The sequence below is a fragment of the Pollicipes pollicipes genome, unplaced genomic scaffold (assembly GCF_011947565.3).
Source record: "Pollicipes pollicipes isolate AB1234 unplaced genomic scaffold, Ppol_2.1 Scaffold_3447;HRSCAF=4054_pilon_pilon_pilon, whole genome shotgun sequence".
NCBI lineage: Eukaryota > Metazoa > Arthropoda > Thecostraca > Pollicipedomorpha > Pollicipedidae > Pollicipes > Pollicipes pollicipes.
In genome coordinates this window covers 19551533-19571048 of record NW_023596297.1, presented here as the reverse complement: position 1 = coordinate 19571048, position 19516 = coordinate 19551533, and the positions used below count along the sequence as shown (strand labels likewise).

General features: G+C 58.7%; 2 protein-coding genes and 1 long non-coding RNA gene across 3 annotated transcripts in view; all 3 read right to left on the bottom strand.

Annotated features, from left to right (window-relative positions):
* Nucleotides 1-2892: 2892 nt before the first annotated feature.
* On the bottom strand, nt 2893-9107 carry LOC119092256 (malate synthase; the record flags this gene model as incomplete). Its single annotated transcript, XM_037215226.1, has 8 exons — nt 2893-3907; nt 4298-4531; nt 5333-5438; nt 5948-6113; nt 6706-6847; nt 7357-7504; nt 8253-8458; nt 8943-9107. Coding segments are annotated over 8 exons (1371 nt in total), but the record flags the coding sequence as incomplete, so codon positions are not given.
* Nucleotides 9108-9110: 3 nt separating this feature from the next.
* Nucleotides 9111-10727, bottom strand: LOC119092104 (uncharacterized). The gene is made up of 3 exons (XR_005093502.1): nt 10619-10727; nt 10150-10284; nt 9111-9155 (listed from the first exon to the last, which is right to left on the bottom strand). It is a non-coding gene; the product is annotated as an uncharacterized LOC119092104 (long non-coding RNA).
* A 2034-nt stretch (nt 10728-12761) lies between these two features.
* LOC119092255 (calpain-D) overlaps nt 12762-19516 on the bottom strand; it is a 15588-nt gene continuing 8833 nt past the window's right edge. Inside the window, exons 9-14 of the mRNA XM_037215225.1 lie at nt 19189-19349; nt 18308-18511; nt 17708-17984; nt 17065-17298; nt 16512-16690; nt 12762-15853 (exon numbers count right to left, since the gene is read on the bottom strand). Coding sequence (XP_037071120.1) covers nt 15676-15853; nt 16512-16690; nt 17065-17298; nt 17708-17984; nt 18308-18511; nt 19189-19349 — 1233 coding nt within the window. The 3' untranslated portion in view covers nt 12762-15675. The remainder of the gene's footprint in view (nt 15854-16511; nt 16691-17064; nt 17299-17707; nt 17985-18307; nt 18512-19188; nt 19350-19516) is intronic.

Genomic DNA, 19516 nt, shown 5'->3' with positions numbered 1-19516 from the left:
GGTCCGGGGCGGCCCGCCCGGCTGGGTCCGGGGCGGCCCGCCCGGCTGGGTCTGGGGCGGCCCGGTCAGTGTCGGGCGCTGTTGGCGGCGCTGCCCCGGGGCGCTCGTGACGGGGCGGCGCTCTGCTGGCTTCAGCAGGACTGACGGGTCATACCGGCGCGGCGGCCGTGGGGCGCCGGGCCCTCACCGGCGGGAAGCGCGCCCGGGCGCATCCCACGGCCGATCGGAGACGGGAATTGAGCTCGGCGGCGCATTTAAGAGGCCTAGTTTGGAAATTTGGTGACTTTGTGATACTTCGTATGTGCGTTATGCGCCCGCAATCCCGGACACCGCGCGTGATGTGCGCATCGTGTGACGTCATGGCGTGACGTCACACTACTGGGCTTGTTTTACTGACCAGCGACTTGGTGCCGTTTCAGACGAAATGAATTTGCATATACGCGAGAGTGCGTTCGTTTTGAAGTGCATGGGTTGCTTTGTTTGGCGAGGACAATTAATTTTATACTATGTGTTTATGTTCTCTGCTGGAGCGGCCCGTTCACTATTTTCCTTGAGCGTTTGCGTTTGAAAGAATGACATTTTTACGCTTATTAAGTGTACCTCATAAGTTGTTAAATAAAAGCAATCTATATATCGTGTTTCGTGATGCTTTGACACAGTTTGCATATTGAGTGGGAAACAGATTTATGCTTTTATCAAACAGGTATCAACAGTACTGCTGTGCAATTTTTTCCTTATTAAGCAGGACGGCAAATACTGTCACGTTGGTTATGAACGTATTGTAACTTTGAATATATCCCGAATGGCTCTTGCTGGCTGTGTCGCGTAACATGAATATTGGCGATGGGAGCCCTTACAAAGTCCGTCTGATTGCAGGCATGCCATCCCATTCCATGCATTTAGCAACCATTTCATGTCCATCGGTAAGAATGCAGCTCGAGCCCAAGCTTGTGTGCTGCCCTCATGAAACGAAGGTTGAGGGGCATGAAAAGACGCGGCCTGTTAGTTAAAGGTTTTGAGAGCGTGTTAACAGCAATGGTTATTCGCGCCCTAGACGCAGTTGAAAAGAATATACCAAGGATATAAGAAAAAATATACCTGAAAATACACAATTTAATCGGAAGTGAGGCTTAAAAATACGCTGGCCGGCGACAGACGACTCCAGGACGGGGCCGAGCGCTACGGCAATGCCTTCCGTGACATGGGCGGTCGAACAGGGGAGAGGTCTAAGACGTTGACCTGCCAGACCGCGTAACACGGCCACACCCGAGGGTCGGTGGGTGACGCTGACCTGCCCGACCACGTAACACGGCAACACCTGAGGGTCGGTGGGCGGATGCTGACCTGCCCGACCGCGTACACGGTCACACCCGAGGCTCGGTGTGGGACCCAAAATCACGGTAGCTGTCTTGGGCGCCGCGGGTGCTTGTCTGGACCCCGCGCTCCGAGGTGACCCTGTCTCGGGCGCGGAGGTGCGTCGATCCCGCGCCCCAATGAGACCCTGGCACCAGCACACGCCAGCTGGTGAACTGGGCTGCAGTAACGGGCGGTGGCACCGTCTTACGCCGAGAGACGTGCAGGATTTGAAGAAATACACCCATCTTAATAAGTAGCTTCGGGGTCTCGGGTGTACGATGGCGATACATTTTGCAGGCGCGAAGAAAAATGGAATGGACGCGCGCCCCTCTGCTAAATTGAACCTTTTCCTCCAGGAGAGGTTGGGGTCGATGATGAACATCAATACTTTCACCGACGGTGAAGGAGTCACATTGTGTGGCTGAAAACGTAAAGGTGATACGTGATGACCTGTCGTGTGACGACTCGACTGCAAGATGGACATTCAATGGATTCATCTTCAAGGAACTGGTTGTGGTGTAGGACTGGACGGCTAGGAGTACTTCCCCCTGCCGGTATTTAAAGATGGACAGTTCATCAGACGGCCGAGGTCAAGGACCTGGGTGCCGTCAATACGATATCAGGCTACCACGTGGAGAGTCGTCCGTAAAGGTGCTGAAGGGGATAGGGCCAACCAGGGACCCCCCTGAGACGCTGGAACAAAGGGGCGAGTGAAGAGCCAGCTCATGCCATCTGGCTGGGACCACTGAGGCAGCTCGGAAGCCATCTTGCATCAACGCCCTGCCCCTCGGCTTGGTCAACGGGACGCTGATGGTCAGCGCTGTCAAAGCTTTATAAAAGTCGATTGATGTGACATAGACGACGTGCCCCGCGTTGACACCCCATATCACCCACCCGGTAGCGTCGGCAAAGGCGTTCTTCGTCAAGTGGCATGTTCTTTACGAGCATTATGCCGCACTAACAGACTATGCAAAAGGTAGTTGTTAACTAAGGAACGGGCTAATAAGTGCATGCAAATAATTTTTCCGCAGATTTTAGATACAACATACTGAATGAAAAGGCTTCAATGACTGGCATCGCTACGAAAATAACACTCCTGAAGAAGCACAACGGAAGCAGTTTTCAAAGAACGGAATAAATACAACAAATAACTGGAGCACGTGGGGTTCTACAAAAGTGAAACGTCCTCAGAACATGCGCTGTCCCACTACCGACGCAAACAGCGCTAGAAAACGATAACGCACTCGCACTCTTCGGGAGCTCGAGCAAGGTCACCAGGCAGCCCCGACAGTGAGCTGACGTCACGAGTCGAGACGCGGTGACCCTGGAGGGAGCGGTGTGCAGCCCGTGCTGCCCACGACCAGCTCAACGGCGGTGCTTGGACCGACGGAGGCAAAGTGGTGACGGAAGTCATCGACTTGACCCGCGGGCAACGCCGGTCAAACGTGAGCTGTGTAGCCAAGGCTGCTGAGGCTGTCTGTCTAGACAGGTTTTGTCTTCTTGGAGCAAAACGTCCACTTCTCGCCAGAGGCGCCATGACTCTGTTTCAGTTTATATTTGAGAGGCATGCGTGGAGGCGTGAGCGGCGAAGCACGTCACAGCGAAGCACCACACTACAGCTAGCTGCAAAACTGCACTGGCCGCTCTCGCAGTCCTAGCTTCAGTGCCAGGCTGGGCTGGATACTTGAACCTCTGTGCCGGCCCGCCCAGTCGCAGTCCAGGACCTCTGTGCCGGGCTCAGTAGAGACCCAGAACCTCTGCGCTGGGCTCAGTAGAGATCCAGGACTTCTGCATTGTGCTCAGCAGAGATCCAGGACTTCTGCGCTGGGCTCAGGAGAGATCCAGGACTTCTGCGCTGGGCTCAGGAGAGATCCAGGACTTCTGCGCTGGGCTCAGGAGAGATCCAGGACTTCTGCGCTGGGCTCAGAAGAGATCCAGGTTCTCTGCACTGAGCTTAGTGAAGATCAATGTTTTCTTCACTGGGCTTAGTAAAGATCCAGGTCCTCTTCACTAGGCTCAGTAGAGATTCCGAGACCTCTGCATCAGGCTTAATAAAGATCCAGGTCATTGGCCTCTGCACCGGGCGCAGCAGAAAGCCAGAACCTCCTCGCCTAGGCCAGATAAGTCTTGAGTCCTTATACTGTGCTCAGTCGGGTCCAGGATCTTTGCACGAGTTCAGTCGGGCCCTGTTCTGTTTTGTTTCGAGTTCAGCAAGCCAGGTCCGGACCTTCTCACCAGACTCTGCGGAGTCCCGAACCTCTGTACTGGGATCTGTTGAATCAAGGACCCCTGAATGGACTCAGTGGCTTTCACTGGACACTGGACTCCCTGTCTTTCAGCCCGCGGCTCAGTCTGCCTCCTGGATGACGGTCTGCTCGCTCAGGTGAGTGGTGATGAACGGCACGAACTCGGAGCTGCGGATCAGGCTCTTCAGCAGCGGCACGGCATCCGAGACGTCGGTACCGGCCTCCTCCAGCAGCGTCACCGCTATCTTCACCTCCTCCAGGATCGCCTCCAGTGTCACCGGGGTCCCCGTGTCGGTCAGCACCGTCTGGGGATGGCACCACACAGTCAACCGCTTGAGCTGTGATTCTCAGGACTAGGTGGACAAGCAGCGAAGTGGGCGAGGAGACAAAACTCTTAAGGATCGTATCCGTCTAAGGCTGCATCCATACCAACTGCAAAACAGTGTCGCTCTGTATAGCTTCTTAATGGCTGCTTAGTTTACTTAATGTTCATGGTACGGGAATAAAAGACATAGAAAGGTCAGAAATGGTTCAAGGACTAGTTTCCTCCACTGGAAATTGCTTATGCACCACGCGGTTGTCCCTATCTCCGGGGAAGTTGCATGAGTCGACAAGAAATCGAACGGTGGGATACGACTGCCGGGGACAGAAGAGGCCCTTCGCTAGGTCATCAAGAGGTCGGCCTTCACGCCCACCTTGTGCCGACACCACTGCCAGAGCTGGGAGCGGCATATCTCTGCGGTGGCTGAGTCCTCCACCCTGCTACGGTACGCGAACTGGCCGCGTCCGTGCAGCCACGCGTGGATGAATAGCAGCGTCACGCACACGTTCTCGTGCAGGCCGGCGCTGGTAGCGCCGCCTTTCGGCAGCGTCAGCAACTGCGAGTTGTCAGGTGACGCTACCTGCCGTGGGACCTGCAACTCCCACAACTGCGCAAGAAACCGCGTTAGAGGCATACGCAGGGGCTGCGAAGTGGTGTCTGATCATGTGAGAGCTCTCAGGCGCGGAAACACTGTAAAAATGACAGAAAGCCCTTGGTGTAGACTTATCAGAGACCTTCTGTTGCGGATATGGGAGCGAATGAGACATACACGGGGTTGGGGCTAGTTTTTTTCGCTCCGTCATCCCATGATTGCCCAGCCGGTCACAAAAAAACGCGAACTCTGAATCATTACCTTCCTGATGACTCCAAATTCGCGCTCAGGCAATAAATCTAGTCGCAGGGAAGGCTCGCTGATTCGACCCCAAAGGCGGCAGTGGGCCAGGATTTAGAGCATTACCATGCGACCCGTATCATCCTGTCCCATTCAACTGATCGTAAAGCAACAGGTGTAATGGATGGTGGTGTCGCGGATATTTACTACACTGAAACGAGACTCATGCCTATTCAGGGATGAAGTTTCGCAAAAGGACTTTGGGGAGGAGGTTGGGCAGTGAGACATGACGAAGCCTGCCTCCAAGAAACGTGTCTCTGGAACTTTGGCCCAATTTGTTCTCAAAGTGTTTGTGTGTGAGTGTGTGTTTGGAAGGGAAGGGTTCGCTGGAGCCCCCAACTGCATAGGAAACTACAACCCTGCATCTCATATCATAGCATATTCAGCGGCAAGTGTCTTCATATCGCCAGCATATCCTGACCGCAGTAACAAAAGACCCAGAACGGGTCCGGCCCTGGCCACGATTAAACACCAGCTTTAATCTGGATCTGAGAGGTGGAGAGTGCATGATCTGACCTGCATCAGAGCGGGCACAAGGTTCGGGTCGTACGCCAGAAAGCCGTCCACTCCAGCCTCAATCTCTGCGCGCTTGGAGAGCACCACGGCCGTGATGATCGAGTTCCTGACAACGGGCCGGTCAGTCAGATGGCGTCTGTTTGTGATAACATTCCCGAACACACAGGCTGCGTTTGATGACCTCCCTGCCGTGTCGCCTGACGGCGCCCTTGCCACCGACTTTCGCTCGCGGCCAGCGTGCAGGATCTGGCATCGTGTTTATCATTTTATGCAAGGATATTAGGCATGACGTTCCGAAAAAATGAGCGTGCGTGTAAAATTAGTTCTACCGGATGTTCGACCATGAACAACCCCAGTACTTGATATCAGTTGGTTTCTGTCGGCTGCTGTTGCGGTTGACATGACTCATTTTTTCCCGGATACGAACGTCCTTCGAATAAGGCAATACCATCAAACTGACTATCCGACATTCTTTCCGAACCATTAACCAGAGCAACAGTCTCGTATCCGGATTTTCATCTTTAAAGAGCAACATAAAATATTCCTTTCGCGACACCCCCGCGCGCGGCGACTGATCCCCCGGACGTGCTGCCTGGCGACGCCCCTGCCACTGACCTCATCTCCGGGTCGTCAGGCAGGATCTGCGGCGCCATGCCGGCCGTGACGGGCACCTGGTGACGGTGGCCCACCTCGATCATGTGGCGCAAGTAGGCAGCCATGAATGGCGCCTCCATCGTGATGTGAGGCCCACGGTCCGGCAGCACGAACTCCGGCCTGCGAGCTGTCGGGCGCGTGCTACGTTAGAAGGGTCAGGAGCTCGGGCAGAGGTCACGTTGGCAGGAACAGGAGTTCGGAAAGTAGTTACATTAGCGGGAGCAGGACCTTGGGTGGGAGTTACGTCGACAGCGTCAGGAGTTCGGGCAGGGGTTACGTCAGCAAGGTCAGGAGTTCGGGCAGGAGTTACACAAGCAGGAGCAGAAGCTTGGACAGGAGATACGTTGGCAGGAGCAGGAGCTCGGGCAGGAGTCACGTCACCAGAACGATAACAAGTCCGGGGCCGGTGAGAAGCTGCGACCGGCGAGCTGTTAGGCAGGGGCAGCTGCACGGTCATCGGGGACACACGGCAGGGCAACACCAACCATGGACGGTGAGGTGCTGGCAGGCACTCGTCGGGAACTGGTCAAATGTGCCGATCACTCGATGAGAACATGACCTTGAGTGTGTCGACATTCATCAGCTGTGCATTGATGCTCTACAAATGTCCGCACCCGTGAAGGACGCTATATTCATCCACATCACTCGTTCGCACCGATGCGTCGTATCCCTGTCCCATCTATGACGTCTCTCAGACTGCGCTGGGGCTGGATGCTCACCAAATTTGCTGATAAAGGAGGCGGCATAGTCCCACATGCCGCAGTTCAGGCCCAGGGAGTGGTCCCGCAGCTCATACAGCATCTCCTCAACCTCGAACGCCGCCAGGATGTTCTCAATCATGAGACAGGCTCCGAATCGTTCCTGAAATCAAATAATTTCGGGTCGTCAAAACGGCGAACAAATCTTGTTTCAACGGACGTGGAATCTCATTTGCCCCTGGCGCACTTCCCTTGATGCCCCCCCCCCCCCTTCACACCTTCGCACTTCTGGCACCCTGTGTGCGCTGAAATATGGGTCATGCGTGAAAGCCATCGACACTCTTTTACATGCGTGAAAGATATCGACTTTCTTTTACTTTAAACATTATTGAAACATAAAGCCGGCATCGTTGTCCCTGGATTGTGAGATGACAGTTGGAGACTGCAGGCACGCCGCCGTGTGGCAGGGCCTTTTATGAGTTGAATTTGTCTCTAATGTGAAATGCAGCATGGGCGCAATTTCAAGCCAACGAACTTTCTTTAAGGCCATGAATATTTCACGATGGTCCTGTTTTACAGCCATAGCAGAGCTATCGCAGAAATGAGACAATGGACTTCCCCGGAACTAAAAGACTAAAAGAGTAAAAGCCGTCCATTATGTAATTTCATTACCTCTCTCCATGCCCAGCTTCTGCTCGGTCCAGACGAAAAAATCTGAGCCCAGAGTCTGGCCTCGAGTGCCGCCTCCAGCTTGGGCAGGTAGAGGGCGGGACCTCGACCGGCCTCAGCCAATCGAGAGCCGCAGTGGAACATCAGTACGCTGCCGAAAAGACGCAGCTAAAGCATGTGCCAGTGGGAGTCGTCCGTCCGTCCGTCTCCGTCTCCGTCTCCCTTTCCCTCCCTCTCACTTCCCCTCTCCCTCTCTCTCTTCTCTCTCTCTCTCTCTCTCTCTCTCTCTCTCTCTCTCTATCCTCTCTCTCTCTCTCTCTTCTCTCCCTCTCTCTCTCTCTCTCTCTTCTCTCTCTCTCTCCTCTCTCTCTCTCTCTCTCTCTCTCTCTCCTCTCTCTCTCTCTCTCTCTCCTCTCTCTCTCTCTCTCTCTCTCTCTCTTCTATCTCTCTCTCTCTCTCCTCTCTCTCTCTCTCTCTCTCTCTCTCTCTCTTTCTCTCTCTCCAGAGAGAAAGGCAAGGCCGGTTGCGCTAGGAAGCAGGACGTAAATCGGGCAACTCTGTCGCAGCGGGGCAATCGCGTAGCTTGAGTTCAAACTCGACATGGTTTGAAGCTATGACAGGACTGCTGTTCCACCTCCGTCGGGTACATTTGACAAACACTCCTCGATCTCCGAAAGTCGGCTTTCACAGCGTGGCCGGCGATATCAGCGCCCGAGCCGCCGCCCAGAACGCTGACCCGGCCTCTGGCGTTCTCAGCGCCCGAGCCGCCGCCCAGAACGCTGACCCGGCCTCTGGCGTTCTCAGCGCCCGAGCCGCCCCCAGGACGCTGACCCGGCCTCTGGCGTTCTCAGCGCCCGCGCCGCCGCTCAGGGCGCTGACCCAGCCTCTGGCGTTCTCACCAGAAGTCGATCAGCGCGCCCGGCACCGGACTCCCGTCGACAAGGACGTTGTACTCTGTCATGTTCCAGGCCCTGGGCCGGATCATGAGCACGGGCGCCGCCTCCAGCGCCGGCGCCGACAGCTGGCCGCTGCATGCCAGCATCACGTGGTGCCAGCCCAGCATCTGGTTACGCCAGGTCGGGCAGTGGCCGTCGTCAAAGTCCACCTGCGAACGCAGCAGACGCGACGGACGGTGAGTGGCGCGCTGGTGAACGGCCCTGCAGCCTGCCACAGTCTCCTCGCAGGAAAAAGGAAACTGCGACCCGATTATTTGCGCCACAGCGGTGAGAAAGCATCTTTTGCTGGTTTCATTTGTCTTGAGACGAAGCGAATGCGACATGTCGTCTGTGATTTATGTGTAGATAAGACGCATCACGTATCACAATACGCAGACGCCGGAACAGCCAATTTATCCCAATTTATATAGGCAACCCGTTATTTAAAATAATAAAGTTCTAATAGCCAACCCAATTTATCCGAACTGATAGGAGTACAGCAACACAGGAGATAACACAGGAAACGTGTTGTCATGGCGTGAGGCCCGCCATGTGAAGAGGAACCGTTCACCCAGCACATAGCTTGCATCTCGACAGTGGCGACATCTATCGACCGCTACCACCACCAGCGCCAGTGGCGTCACCTAGCTTTACCTGGACGCCAGACGCAGGAGTGTTGAGGGCGAGCGTCAGCCGAGCCAGGTCGGCTGGCGTCACGTCGCCTAAGTCCAGCCGTCGGTCGCGCAGTCCGGCCGGCAGAGGCGCCACCGTCCAGCCAGCCTGCAGCTCAGCTGACTGCGCCGCGAACGTTGGCAGCGCGCCGCCACTGTCGAGCGTCAGCTGACGCTGCCTCCGGGCGTCGTACAGCTGGCGGCCGGACGAGAATGAGAGGCGCGCGTGGGCGGGCCGAGTACGTAGGTATGATATCAGTGGCGACCGATCTTCTGTGGAGGTGGGGTGGGAGCAAACGCGGTTTTGCCTCGTTACTTCTCATTAACGCCATGAGGTTGTTTCGCTGTTTTTCACCAATGGGATTTTTCAGAGACGAAGCCGACGCTTTTACTGCCTACCTCCCGTCTTTGCTGCTGCCAGAACCCGAAGCAGCCCTGTAAGGCTTGCTGATGTTTGTTTTAAAGTCAGCGAGAGTGCAAACCTAGGGCAATGTTTGCTGGCCTAACGTAGGGCCGAGTCTCGTTTAGGATGCGAGCTCCAATGGTTGCGTGCGATCGTGTCATTTTTATCGCCAAGTGAAATATTCTCGACCGATTTGTTATAATGTGGTGACATTCATGTCTGATGATCCCATTTTTTTCTTGAGAGGGCAGTGGTTAAAAGCGTTGTCCTTCATTGGTTAGATTAGTTTTCTTTTGTCTGACCAGATGTAAAGGAAGATTTTAAACTGCAGACGTACTGCCGCAGCAGCAGTACCGGCTGCTGTACGAGCGCTGCTAATGTAGTGCGTGCACCGAGAAAAAGATTCGACCTCGGGGTCGTGGGCGTGACCCCGTCGTCACTACCGCTCAAGAGCAGGTCAGGTCGTTACACAACCGCATCAAATTTACCCATAGACTTTCCCATTCCACGGTATGCGCGGTAGGTGGAGAAGTCCGTGGGCAGCACAGTGGTGATGCATGCAAATATCGGACTTGAGGATAGTTTGATTTGGAGCGCCCGTTTTCGGGACGCCACGCTATGCCCTTGCGATCCAACACCCGGTCACCGACGATAATTATACACGCCAACCAAACGTGCATCAAGCTGAAACTGTCCTTTTCCAAAGACACCGTGTCACATTTCTCGCAAAATTCACGGAGCAGCTGCTTAGTGCATAAACCATGGCACAAAACATCAAGTCACTAACCGCCTGCACATCGGCGCAGAAATGTCTGTAGCAGTCGGTCAGGAATTGCACAGCCTCGGGAGTGAAGATCGTGCTGTGCTCGCGCTCCAGCCCGCTGGGCGGAGGCAGGATCTCCACTTCATTCAGCATCGGCATCTACAGAACCGGTACCAAGATCATCTCCGGGTAACATTGCTGTCTGGGAAAACCCCATGCCAATCTCCTGATTGCCTCCAAGCGACTTCAAGCCATCAAGCTTCTGGCGTTACCCCGCGGGAAATCAGTGTTCGATTCGGCGATGCCCAGATTTGGCGGCGTTGGGTCATGCACAGTGAGGTAGCGGCGGATTTGGTGCTCACGGCCGTGGTTTGAGTCTATTAACAATGATGCTCGCATTATTAACGTCATGACCTCGGACAGTAAGAAACTGTTGCTCCGTGGCCCCATAGAAAGTGAAAAATGCACAGTACGGAGTTCGGATGAGCCCTACCTTAGCGGCCTCCCAGGCGCAGGCAGCCAACAGCTCGCGTCGTGTCGCCCCGTATATCTCACGGCCTGCAGCTACGGTTCCACTGGCTGCCAGCAGGAGCGTGGCACCACTGCTGTCAGGGCGCGAGCCGTGTGCGCGGCCTCCCGGGAGGCCCGGCCGCCCCCTGGTGCCGGCTGGTCGGTCGGCCCGATGGCGCGATAGGCCGCGCCCGGCGCAGCGCCGCGCACAGTCGCCAAGGTGACGCCGCCACCGCCGCCGCCACCGCCCGGCCGCATGCTAATGATCCACTCCCATCCTGCATGCTGCGAGCCGGCCACGGCAGTGCTGGAAGCCGCCGTGCGCGCCTTACGCAACGTCTGCGGCCTTCCACGGCGCTGCCGGTCAGCTGAAGTTGCTGAGTGAGCGGCGAAAACTCGCCCGTGCAGGTACAGATGCAGAGGCCCACAAATGCACCACTGCTCTGCGCGTAGGGAGGACCCGGCATGCTGAATCGAAATGCAAACCGATAATAAATCCCTTGCGCTGTTGAGCGTCGCCGCCGTGGTCAGAGGTCTCCTCCTGAAGTCTACTACGTGAGGAGATTTAATTTATTGGAGAACGGTTCACAGGGACGCGAGATATTATCACCTGTTTAGTTTTTTGGCGACCTCGCCCAAACCCACATTGATGTCGAGGAGGCGAGGCGCGTTTACACGGGTCACGCGTGATGATGGTTCGGAAAATCACCGACCCGGTGGACAGCTCTCTCATCCAAAGCACATGGTCCCGCCCATATACGTGAGCGAGAGCTTCTTTCGCACGGGTTTGCGCCTTCAGCGATATGTTCTTCTTGCCGAGCCCATCCATTACGGTTCAGGTACGCAGCTTCCCTGTTTCTCCGTAAGTTACAAGTCGCATCCGACTTTAAAAAAAAATAGATCTAGGCACTGTCAGGCATATTGTGATGACTGACGAGATAGTCATGTGACGCGGACAGCCGGTAGGCCTTCACTGTACACATACCGGCAGACGTAGGCCGCGACATGCGATCATCACGACCTCCGAGCGCCCCGGTTTCCTCTAAGCGGAATCGGCGCACGGTTTCGTAATGCACGGCCGACCTTCGAACGCCGAGTCCTGGGTCCAGCGACAGCGGCAGGCACCAGGGCCGCTGCCGGCTGTGCCGACTGTACGGTTTGGGATGTCGCGCGGATGAGCGTCTGCTGTCGCCAGCGCCGCGGCCGGTGCCAAGGCCAGGTCCGTGCGAGAGGTGACCGAGGAGCGCGTCGCCACGAGCGCCGACGTTCGTCGGCCGCGGGGTCAAAGGTCATCGAGGTCATCACGCCGACGGCGCACAGGAGCAGAGGTGACAATGACCGCACGCCGCGGGCCGTTTGAGGCCGCTCTCACGTATGGTATGTCCCACGTCTCTGATGGAGAACCCGTCCAATGATTGATCTCGAGGCCTCGCACCACGGGCGCCGGCCGTCGCGGCCTGACCTGGTCAATCAGCGGTCTAGCCAATCAGCCGTCTGGCCAATCAGTCGTCTAGCCAATCAATCAGTCGTCTGGCCAATCAGAGGTGATTACTGCGTGTAACTGACACACCGCCGGAGCACCAGCGCGGACAACACACGTGTGACCAGCGCTCAGCCTGTCGCACGACACACGGAGTGAGTCCGAACGTGAACACATTTGAGCCACTGATTTTACATTTTCAGCAGCTTCACTCGAGTGTTCTCGATGGAAGCACGAAATTCTCCTCCCAGGCCAGTTCTGTGGCGGCGCGCTATCACGAGTGGCACGTGCCTGTTTATTTGCAGGCTGCAAGCTCGAGTGCCAGTGGTGGCATCATGACGTCACCGTTCCCATAAACAGCTTCTCAACAGTGGAACAGTCCGCCATCTGCTCGGCCAGACGCAATGCACATGGACATCGTCGAGACGTGGTCGAGTCTCCCATATTTACATAATTACTCGTTCTCTGACATGGAAGAAGTCACAGACACAGGCCCCGGGATGCCCGTCCCTCCCCATCTACAGAAATTTGGGTTCCAGGACGGTTATTCGGCATGCTTGGCGTAGCGTAGTAGCGTAGTGATAGTCCAGACTATCACTTGCGGAGCTACGAGCACGAAAATTCTCGCGATGTCAATAGAACTAGACATTCATAAAAGGCATGTATTACACGCACTGGTGAAAAGAGTACTCGCCAACGACACACACGGGTTGACAGAATACAAACACCACGTCTTCTTCATACGGTTCGGCCGGCGCCCCAAGCCAGAGCGTGTACAGAGCCACCAGCGGCCGTCTGGCTGCCGTCGCCGCCGCGTCCAGCGCGGAGCGATCCACCACCGCCGGCTGTGAAGCAGGCGGGAGCAGGACGCTCCGGCCCGCGACGCTCGGCGTCGGCAGCGGCCGGGCGGGGCCGCCGGTGGCTGACACCCCTGACGTGGTGCCGGCGGAGGCCATCGATGACGGACGGACGGCTCGCTGCCGACGCGCAGCCCGGCGCCTCTCAGCTGGGCTGCGCTCCCTGACGCCGCCCACCCCTGGTCGGGACCGCGAGCGGCCCGCGCTGCGAGCGCCGCGTCAGCCGATGCCTTACCGTCGCGACGGGGATCTAACCACTCGCAGGCATTGGTGCTCAGCGTTGGTGACGCGGCGGGGTTGAGGAGACCCGCTGGCTCACAGCCCGCCCCTGTCCGAGGGCCCGGGAGACCCACTGGACCTGTGTGACACACACACACACACACACACGCACCTCCCCGTCCCGCGACGGCGACGTGCGAGCCGCAGTCACCAGACGCGCCCACACACAACAGATACTGGCCAAATCGAGGTCAGGTCGGCGGCGCCGCGGCTCTCGGCGACCACAGCGCGAGCACCACCGCGAGCGAGGTCCACCGGCAACGAGGCCGACGTCTCGTCTAGCGCCAGACGGCGCGCCGTCGTGTCTAACGGCGGCTGAGGGCGGCGGCGGCGCCTCGGCTGGCGCGGGTCGACACCCGCTGCCATGTCACGCTACGCTCTAAGTGCAGCAGTACGCAAGGGGCTCCAGCGTCCACAGGGCGGATCCGAGCGTGGACAGCATCGCGTGACGAGCAAAGCCGTATTCGCTTTTGATTATCTGCCTGCTACTCTGTTCTAAATCAAAGTTGACAAATTTCTCCGCCGAAGCAGCGCTCGCGCATCCCAGACCAGACGGCAGTAGCGGCTATTTCACAGTCTAAGCAACGTCAGTTTAGCGATGCGAAAACTTCCACAAAATGGCGCCGGGGCAGCCACAGAAACAGCCTGTGACTAATCACTTGAAAAAAATCAAGCCGAACTACATCTTGGTGGTATAGCTGACTATCTCGAGGCAATACTGATCAATCAGGTAGTGATTGGTGGTGCCGATTTGCATGATGCATTCAGCTGATGAAACGTTGCGCTTTAGCGCAAACGGATGCAACTATGAGCGGCCATGAACTTGGCGTAAATCACGGAGATGCATTAAACAGCGCATCATGACCAAAATAAAACGCGTGCGCAACCCTCAGTATGGCGAAGCACAAGGAGGTAGAAGCGCCCGGCAAGCCTGCGAGGCGTATCGAACCCAGTCCGTCCGCGCCATGTCCCTTAAATGTCATCCGCATCCGCGTGTAGCCTGTGTGTGTGTGTGGCCTCCCCATCGTCTGAGATCCTCCAGCGATGTGGAGAACGAGATCTCTGGTGGGCGCAGACGTACGGGGGACCACTGTCATCGCTGTCGCAGACGCACGGGGGACCACTGTCGCTGCTGTCGCAGACGTACGGGGAATCACTGTCACTGCTGTCGCCCTGGGGACTGCTGACGCGCGAACCAGCAGCAGCAGGACGGGAGGGCAGAAGCGGCGTCAGCCCCTGCAGAGCGACGGACACCGAACCGCGGGACAGGTTGCAGCACGCGCGAACGGCGACGGAAACAAAATGGCCCATCGGGTGCCAGGTGGCGCCACCATCAGCGGCCATGGGAAGCACAGTAGCCTGGCGGCGCCGACAGGTGTCACCAGCAGCGGACGGCGCGGGATAAACACCACGGCCCGGTGAGCGAGGGACTGGCGGTGCGGCGGGGTTGGCACACAATGATGCAGACATAGACAGCCGGAGAACGTCAAGCGTCATCACAACGTGAGACAACGATACGCAACGAATCCTGGATCGTGACAACAGCAATGTGCACTGCGGGAACACTGCTAACAAAACACAACCATATAGCCTCGGTGAGATAGTTCGGTGCGTCGCTGCTTCAGGTGGATACAGCCTTCCATCAAACATGAATCAGTAAGATAAACTGCGTAATCACACCATCCACTAATAATCGCTTAATACTGGATTGGACGAAACGCCTACAATTCGCATACCTTAAGTCCGTACCTTTCGCAGTTCACATACCTTACGGGAGTTAGTACCTTTAGCAAGGACCCCAAGGCGTCACTAGACTGCTGGACCTGACTTCCATACCCTAACCTGTCAGCTCTCTTGAGCACGTCTGATCAGCACACACGCATAAAGGCGATATAAATGGGACGACATACAAACGCAACACATACATCACATGCAAATAGCGGTGGTCTCAATTCATATCCTACAATCTTCGGTGCAACACCATTGCTTCTCCTCACAGGCTCATGTCATCTGCCTACACACACTGACCGCGCGCTGAAGCCGGCTGGCAGAGCAGAATCCCAGCCTCGTTCACGACCGATACAGAGCAGAGCGCCCGCCCCGCATCCCGGCGGCGGGCGCAGCGCCACGCCGCGGGGCTCGGCCTCCGCCGCGGCAGCTTCTGCGTCTACCTACAGGACGGCTGGCGCCACTACCCGACGACTACGCACTCCCTGAGAGCTGAGAGGACGGCGTCGGGCCGTCAAGGCCGATCAGACCCTCGGTCCGGTCTGGTCTGGTCTGGTCTGGTCTGGTCTGCCCTTGGTCTGCCCGGGCGAGCCTGACTGGACCGGGCCTTACGCGGTCAGACCGAAAGAATCAGCTACATCTCAGAACTCCGGCCTGTCCCGCGTCCGTCGCACCCTGACCTGACCTGACCCGCCCTCAGATTGGCCGCGGCCCGTGCAGGCCGACCACGTCAGGGCCTATGGCTGGCACGTGGGCGGCGCCGGCCGGGCCCCAGTCGGCCAGGCCGGCCGACAAAGAGACGCGGTGGGTGAGCCGGTGCGTGATGGAGAAGCCGCCGCTGCCCTCCAGCTGAGTCAGCACTATGATCACCTGCCTGTGGGAGCCGACACGGACGGCCGTCAGCACACGGGGCCTGTACCTCGACAGAGAATACTTCACGGGGAGACCGGGTCGGCCGTGCGCGCGCAGCCGCCGTCCTGATGGGAGACAGCCAGATCACCGGGCCGGGACCGGGCCACCGGGCAGCTCGCGTTTGGCGTCTCGGCATGTCACAGCGCCTTGGATTCGAATGCCGCACTCAACTGCGACACGTGCATACGGCTGGCTCGCTTCGAGGGGTTGACATGGCTTCGGCGCACAGCAACTCAGAATTTGAAGAGAAGCAGATCAAGCGGTCACACCTCAACAGCCCGGGCATTATCTCGACCCTCTTGAGCAACCTGAGCCTCAACCCCGGCCCTCCTGGGCAGTCCGAGCCTCACCCCCGCCCTCCTGCGCAGTTCAAGCCTCATCCCGGCCCTCCTGAGCACCCCGAGCCTCGCCCCGGCCCTCCTGAGCGGCCCGAGCCTCACCCCGGCCCTCCTGGGCACCCCGAGCCTCACCCCGGCCCTCCTGGGCAGTCCGAGCCCCACGCCGACCCTCCTGAGCGGCCTGAGCCCCACCCCAGCCCTCCTCCGCAGCCCGAGCCTCACCCCGGCCCTCCTGGGCAGCCCGAGCCTCACCCCGGCCCTCCTGGGCAGCCCGAGCCTCACCGGTGCAGCGGCGGCACGGCATCGGCCGTGCGCAGCTCGGCCCGCGTCGACACCACGTTGTAGCTGTTGCTGCAGTCGCACGTCACCTGGATGTGGCGGTCCGGGTGGCGATTCTCCACCATGACCACCAGGCCGGCCCAGCCCTTGGTCAGGTAGTAGGTCGTCATTCCCTCGCGGCCCTGCCGCCGGCGGAGAACGGCCAAGGTCAGCTTCGGACACGGCCAACGGCGGCGCGGCTTAAGTCCGAGCGCAGGGTCAGGAGGAGAGGCGACTGGGTTGGATGTCACATGCTGGGAGATCGCACTCAGTTCCAGACTCTCGCATTAGAGAAAGGCCTGCCCCCGAGGCATTGCTGCCATCTCGCACCATGAATGCTCCTCACCGTCCCAGACACAATATAGCGGCAGTCGCTTGGGTGCCCTCTCTGGGTCAGTTGTCAGCTCCGACCCAGCCGTGCCCAGCCTCGCCCCTGGCCTCGACCCGACGTCCGATGAACAGGCACCAGCCTACCCCCGCCCCCCCCCCCCCCTCCTCTGCGTGCCGGTTGGCCCACCTCGTGTCGCTGTCCGCGAGCCAGCGTCAGCTGCACGATAGCATCCGCCAGCTGGTGCGGCTCGGCCGGCGCGCGCTCCACGGCCAGGTGGCGGCCGGCGTGCAGCGCCAGCACGTGGCGCGGGTACTGCTCCTCGGAGCCGGCCGCAACCGTCTGCCAGTGGTTGAACGCCAGGCAGCAGACCAGGTAGTTTCCCGGCTCGAGCATGGCGTTGCACCCGACGAAGCCGCGGACCTGCGCAGCGACGGCGAGACCAGGTCATCACACCGCGCCGGGGACAGGGTAAGGTCATCACGCCGGAGACAGGGCGAGGTCATCACACCAGAGACAGGGCGAGGTCATCACGCCGCGCCGGAGACAAGGCAAGGTCATCACGCCGCACCGGAGACAGGGCGAGATCATCACGCCGCGTCGGAGACAGGGCGAGATCATCACGCCGCGTCGGAGACAGGGCGAGGTCATCACGCCGCGTCGGAGACAGGGCGAGGTCATCACGCCGCACCGGAGACAGGGCGAGATCATCACGCCGCGCCGGAGACAGGGCGAGATCATCAGGCCGCACCGGAGACAGGGCGAGAATCTTCAGGCCGCACTAGACGGGTGCGGGCGCAGCCGACACCAGTCTGCGGCCATCCGCACGCACCTGTCGCCGCGAGTGCTGCACCAGCGCACCGGGCGTGTACGGCGGCCGCGCCGGCGCCCGGAACACGGCCACGCACAGGTCCAGCTGGAGCCGGGCCGCCTTCTTGGAGTTGCGCTGCCCCTGCTGGAACAGCGTCAGCTCCACCTCGGCCGGCTCCGGCACAGTCAGCAGGTAGGCCGACAGGTGGCGCGCGGAGCTGAGCGGCGGCAGCCACCCGGTGAGCCGGACCTCGTGCCAGTCGTGCCGGACCTTGCAGATGTCGATACAGTCGAAGTACCTGGCGGCGAAGCAGGGCGCCGATGATGGCCAGCGCGGCTCAGGCCGGGCACAGATCGCACGAGTGTCCACGCTATCGGTGGATGCTACTGGCACTTTTGACCTGCACTTTGTTCAGATAACCGCAAACGAGGAATCACGCACAGCCTTCCCAGACGCCATCAGCCACGGGCGAGTCCATCGATCTCCGGGCCCGACCCCGACCCTCCACTGCTGGACCCATCCGACCGAATTCCTCCGATACCCCTGCCCTGCCCCCTCCTCCCCACGCACAGACCGCTGGCTCCGAACGGCGCCGCCGCCGCTGCCGCCCCGACCGCGCACCTCAGCAGGTCGTCGTAGCTGATCCAGAAGACGCCGCCGCCGTCGCCGTCGGCGCTGGTGCGCAGGGCGGCGCGCAGCTCGGGCGTCCAGCTGGCGGAGGCGTCGCTCCACTCGCCGCACCACGAGAAGTGGCCCCATGGGTTGCGCAGCCGCAGCAGCCGGTAGCCGGCCGCCTCCCGCACGTCCAGCACCGAGTACGCGTGGCTGGGGGTGCGGCCGCCAGTCAGGCCACAGCCATGGCGGGCGGCGCCCAATCAGGGGGCTCACAACGCAAACAGGGACCAATCACAAGATGGCCAAGGCCAGGCGGCGGCAAATCAGAGGATGAACAAGGCGGACAGGTTGGGGCGGACGGTTTATCAGAGGACGGTTGAGGCAAGCGATGGCTTATCACAGATCCCGCACAGGTGAGATAACAGCGGGGGAACGGACAGCGAAGGCCAGCTGGCCTGATCACCGATTAACGAGAAGCGTCAGGGGCGAATAACGAGGGGCGTTGAATGAACTGGATAGTCACACGTACAGTAGCCAAAAAGGAAGCCAAGCCCGGTAATTCGCACCACTCCGGACGACCTCACAAAGAGGCGCCCAGCTGACAAAACCACGTCACGTTAGCCAGCAAAACAGCGTGCTTGTGAGCCATCTCTTGCCATCAGCAGTCTATTTACGTGGCATCTATTGCCCTGAGGCTTCATAACAACGCTGAGATGAGTCCTAGCACACAATGTCACTCAATCGGATTTCGCAGAGCGGACGTGAAACACACTGAGACCAGCATCTGAATCGACGATCAAGTGTTTTCCAAACAAAGCTAATAGCATGCTATAACTGACACCAGCTTCACTGGAGTGGTAAAACCAGGGAGCCGGCCGTGCTCTCACCGAGGCCGCAGTCCCATCTTCTTGAAGTCTGCGTCGACCACCTTCATGTTGCCGCCGCCGCATGAGGCGCCCATCAGGAAGCCAGCGGCGCGCGAGCTCAGCAGCTGGGCCCAGATCAGCTCGCGGTCCAGCTCCTCGGCCTCGCACGGCACCGAGGACACCTGCCGGCGGGGCGGCAGGCGGATGCTCCAGTCAAGTCACGCCTCTCTCACGCCAGCGCCGGTCAAACGCTCCGAGTCCGTCCCGGCTACACGAGCCTACGGAAACACCAGAGCCATCCCACATACCCACCAGAGCCATCGCACGCACCAGAGCCATCGCACACACC